General features: G+C 46.9%; 1 protein-coding gene across 1 annotated transcript; it reads left to right on the forward strand.

Annotated features, from left to right (window-relative positions):
• Positions 1-1,205: 1,205 nt before the first annotated feature.
• Positions 1,206-3,496, forward strand: NEUROG1 (neurogenin 1). Its single transcript, XM_081184695.1, has 3 exons — positions 1,206-1,296; positions 1,336-1,390; positions 1,846-3,496. Exon 3 carries the CDS (start codon positions 1,847-1,849, stop codon positions 2,528-2,530), a length of 684 nt encoding a protein of 227 aa, XP_081040821.1. The 5' UTR covers positions 1,206-1,296; positions 1,336-1,390; position 1,846; the 3' UTR covers positions 2,531-3,496.
• The last annotated feature ends 1,103 nt before the right edge of the window (positions 3,497-4,599 follow it).

Raw genomic sequence — 4,599 nt, forward strand, 5'->3', positions numbered from 1 at the left:
AAATTTTGGGGTACCATTCATGACAGGAAATGGCCAGTTATATTTGGGTGTGATGCAACCAAAGCTTAGCACTTTTAGTAGCAACTAATTTCGATTCAACCTGAAATAGCCCAGGGTTGTAGGTTCAAGCCCAGCATTGGGCAAAAGATCCCTTCATTGCAGGGGGCTGGTCTGGGTGACCCACTGGGCCCCTTCCAATTCTTTGCTTCTTTGAATCCCATATACACTTCAACGGGGACCAAGTATCAACCGACCAAGTGGGACTGAGTAACCCTGCACAGGACCAGACTTAATCTCTCTCTCTCTCATCAAATCTGTGCGTTCTATATGCAACAGAGTTCAAAGGCGTTACTATTTTAGCCAGACATATATGAAAGCTTTAAACTGAGATGTATTTTGGAGTTTCAGCACAAGACTGGCTGCCTAAGGGAAGAAGGACTTATATATCAAATCCGCTCCCCGTTCTGCCTCCGGCCTCTTTCTCTGCGGGGTCGGTCGAGAGAAGACAAGAGACCTCAAAACGGAGGTGATTTTTCTTTACCCCGTAAAAGCAGCGAGCATTGTGCCTCCCTGGAAATCTGCGGTGATACTATGTCTCTGCTGATGTCTTCCAGTGATCCCTGGCGCTTTATTCACGAGGTGACAAAAAAGGTCCCCTCTAAAAGAACTAAGCCCCGCAGGAGAAAAGCGGGGATGGGATGAGGTGGGAGGCGGGGGAAGGAACCAACCTCTCCCCCCCGCATTCCCGCTTGGCGCACCGCTGAATGAATGAATGAATGAATGGCCCCTGGAACCTTCGGCTGCGAGCGCTCGGCCTCGCTCGCCCAGGCTCCTCCGGGGGCTCGCGAAGGCTAATCACTTTGTTCCCATCTCCCTCCCCCTCCCCCTCCCCTTTTAATAGACTAATGAAGCTCAAACAAGTAGGCTTAGCCCAGTGATAGCTCACGTGGCTCCCCGGCAGCTCTCCCTCGCCATTGGCCCGCGGTAATTATAGGCACACTCCCGTGAGAGCCCGGAATCCTCGGCGCATAAATTATGCAAATAGGGGAAAGTGCCGCACGGGGCAGACCTGATGCCTGGATTCATTCATTCATTCATTCCGCCGGAGCTTGCCGGGGGGGGGGCGCCGGGGGCCAGCCGCGCGAGAGAGGCCCATTGTTTTACGGGGTATATAAGATGTCTGAGGCCAGTCGTGTGCCACACTCGTTGCTCACACGACTTGATAGCGGCAGAGATCACTTCAGAGACAAGAGGGGTCGCGTGTCCCGCCCGTCGCTTTTCTCCCCGCCGGGATCTCCGAGGAAGAGAGACCTCGGCGCTCTCGCCGTCCTCCCGCTGCTGCACTCGGGGGCTGGGCGCGCGTGGATGTGCGGACGGCCGCCCTGAGCAAGTGAGTAGCAGCGGGGCAGGCAGGAGGGATGGGCGCAGGGGCTGGGCGGGCAGAAGAGGGTGCAGCTCTGCTGGCTGGACACAAACGACAAACTTGAACTTCAGCCCTGAAAGGAAACGACACTGACGCTGGCAGAATAAAAGCTAAACATTTCTTACAGTTTCTTTTCTTGACTGGGCTTTTTCTTAAAAAAAAACAAAAACAACCTCACATTCACACGTTATTTGTGTTTGGTGTGGGTTTTTTAAAAAATACCATTTTTAAAAAATTCATTTTTAGTTTTCCTTTTTTCATAGAATTGTAAAAATGAAGGAACCCCAAGGATGATCTGGTCCAACTCTCTGCAATGCATCTCCTTATCTCCTTATCTCCTGTTCACTTGTGGTTCTGTCTCCACTTTAGAGTTGGTAATAATGGTGCCCCCTTTCTTTTTCTCCTCTTCCTCCTCCTCACAGGATGTCCTCGGCCCTGGAGACCAGTTACTCTGACCTGGAGAGCAGCAGTGACGTGCCCTTTTGCCTCACGGACGACGAAGGCAGCCTCAGCGGCCTACAGGCCCCTTCCCTGGCCGCCCCCAAGCGTCTCGCTTCCCCAGAGTGCGGCCTCGAGAAGGGCGAGGCAGAGAAGGACCGGAAGAGGCGTCGGGGGCGCACCAAGGTCAAGAACGAAGCTGTCCTGCACACAATCAAGAAGACCAGGCGGGTCAAGGCAAATGACCGGGAGAGGAACCGCATGCACAACCTCAACGCGGCCCTGGACGATCTCAGGAGCGTCCTCCCCACTTTCCCTGATGACACCAAGCTGACCAAGATAGAGACCTTGCGCTTTGCCCACAACTACATCTGGGCCCTCTCTGAGACACTGAGGCTGGCTGATCAGCGCCTCCAGAAACCTTCCAAAGAGATGGTGCTGCCCAGCTTCTTGAGCTCCGCAGACCCGCCCAGCCCTGGCAGTGACGCAGGTTCCTGGATCTCCACTGCCTCTCCAACCACCTCTTCCCTCTCTGCCTGCACTTCGAACCCTGGCAGCCCAACAACATCGGAAGACTGTTGTTACGGGCATACGGAGAACCTCTTCTCCTTCCGCTGCCTCCACAAAGACTTGTTGCAGAGTACTTCCTGCTTTGTGCAGTACCATTAGACGAGGGCGGTTTGCTCCTTGGTTGGGCAGTGCCCCTTCTCTTAGCATTGCGAAACGATCAGTGCTTGCCCCGGTGGCTTGGCCTGCTTGGGCTCTAGGCTCCCATGAAAACACAGGGTGGGGAGGTGTACTTTGGGCCTCTTCACATCAAAGCAACCTCAGACTAATGTCATCTCCAACCCAAAAAGTCAGTGATGTTAAGAAATGTTCTCATACACACCCAGATGTGTGAACAACGTAATGCAGTGTTTAGGCTGGCCTCCAGTTGGCTGTCATGGCATCAAGATCTAGCTCACTAGAAGACTTTTGCTCCCTTTGCTAAGATTTTCTTTCTCTCTCCCTGCCCCTGCTTTTTAATTTAATTTTTTTTTCTTTGCACTTTTCTGAATGTCACAAATCCCACTTTGTTTCCTTCTTTTCCACTGGCCCTGAGCTCTTGGGCATCAATATGATTTAGAAAAGGGAATAAAAGGGACAGATTTGCTGCTACAGACAAGGTGAAAAGTCAATTTTACAATTTGTAGAACTCTAATGAAGAAAAATGAGCATGAAAATTTGGTTTGAACGCCCTGACAATACAATGAAAAGGCTTAGGGAGGGCTGATTTGGCTGGGTGCACAGGGCCTCCTGCTAGGTACTTAGCTCACAAAATTCTCAATGACTCTAATTGCTGTGGATGGAGCTTTGCTTTTTTCTTGGCAGAGCTCTGAACCCTGACATGATCAGTCCCTAAAGAGGGCAGACAAGGAACTGGGTTCATGCATTATGGATCTTGACCTCTGCTGCTTCTGTCTTGTTTTTGAGTAGGACTAGACACAGAGCATTCACTGATGGGGTCTGATTCTAGCTTAATTTATTCAAGAACTTTCATTCATATGAAAATTGTATTTTTGTACATAAAGAGCTTTATTATTATTATTATTATGTCTGCATTGTCTTAAAATGAGATGCTGTACTTTTTATATAAAGAAAATCTTGCTGTAAATAAATGTTGTTTTCTACATTTATAATTTGGGTGCATTTGGATTTATCTTTTGTTCCAGAGGTTGTAATTTCATAAAAATGAGCCTGCATTTGTCAGAGGAGGCGATGCATTTTATTAGCGAACAGGAGAAATTGTGTCATGGCACAAACATTTGAAATCAAATTAAAAGCAGTTATCCGGGTAACAATAAATATACACCATAGAATTCTCTTACATCATCTAAATTTGGACACACACATAAGCTATTAATACTTACAATAAAGCAAATTAAAATTGGTGGCCATGGTTTAGCTCTCAGCATGAGGCTACCTGTGGGGATACACATACTAAAAAAACAGAGTTCTCTTTGGTGTAATGAAACATCAGCTGGCAACAGATTTTCAAAGAAAAAGGGATTAAAAGGATCAATAAAAAGTGACAATTATGTAGAAAGTGGGAAGTGACAGGTGGATGCCTTAGAGCAATGCGTTTTTGAAGGCTTTATAGTTTTGCACTTTCTGAAGGGGACCTTTCTTGAAGATTTCAAGCTTTTAATCCTTCCTCTTTAGTTAAATTAAACTTTTTGAAAACTTTGGACTGAGTTTTTACAAGTAACAACTAATCAACATATTGAAATAACATGGAACACATCCCCAAACAAACTTTACATTTCATGCAAACACCTTTCAATTCATGTTTTAGATTATTGCTAATAAAGGTGTTTAAAATGGCTTTTGTTTTCTTAAGCACACAAATTATCTTTTTTTTGCTCCAGTTTGTATTGTGTTTGTTTTCTTCTTCAAGGAATTAAGGGCAGCACGCATGGGAAGCTAGCTCATTTTATCCCCGCAAAAAAACCCTTTCAGATAGGTTAGACTAGAGCTTTCCAAACTTTTCATTTTGGTGACACCCTTTTTGGACATGTATCATTTCATGACACAGTAATTCAGTTTTACTAGCAAACTGGAGGTTAAGCTAACCCCTTATAAGAGCATTCACACGACACACTGCAGCCAACACAGTAATGTGTCACGACAGTTTGGAAAGCTCTGCCTTTCTGTGTGAAGGGGGCTCTACACCACAGCCATGCTTAATTATATTACAC

Source organism: Podarcis bocagei, assembly GCF_964188305.1.
Source record: "Podarcis bocagei genome assembly, chromosome: 2".
NCBI lineage: Eukaryota > Metazoa > Chordata > Lepidosauria > Squamata > Lacertidae > Podarcis > Podarcis bocagei.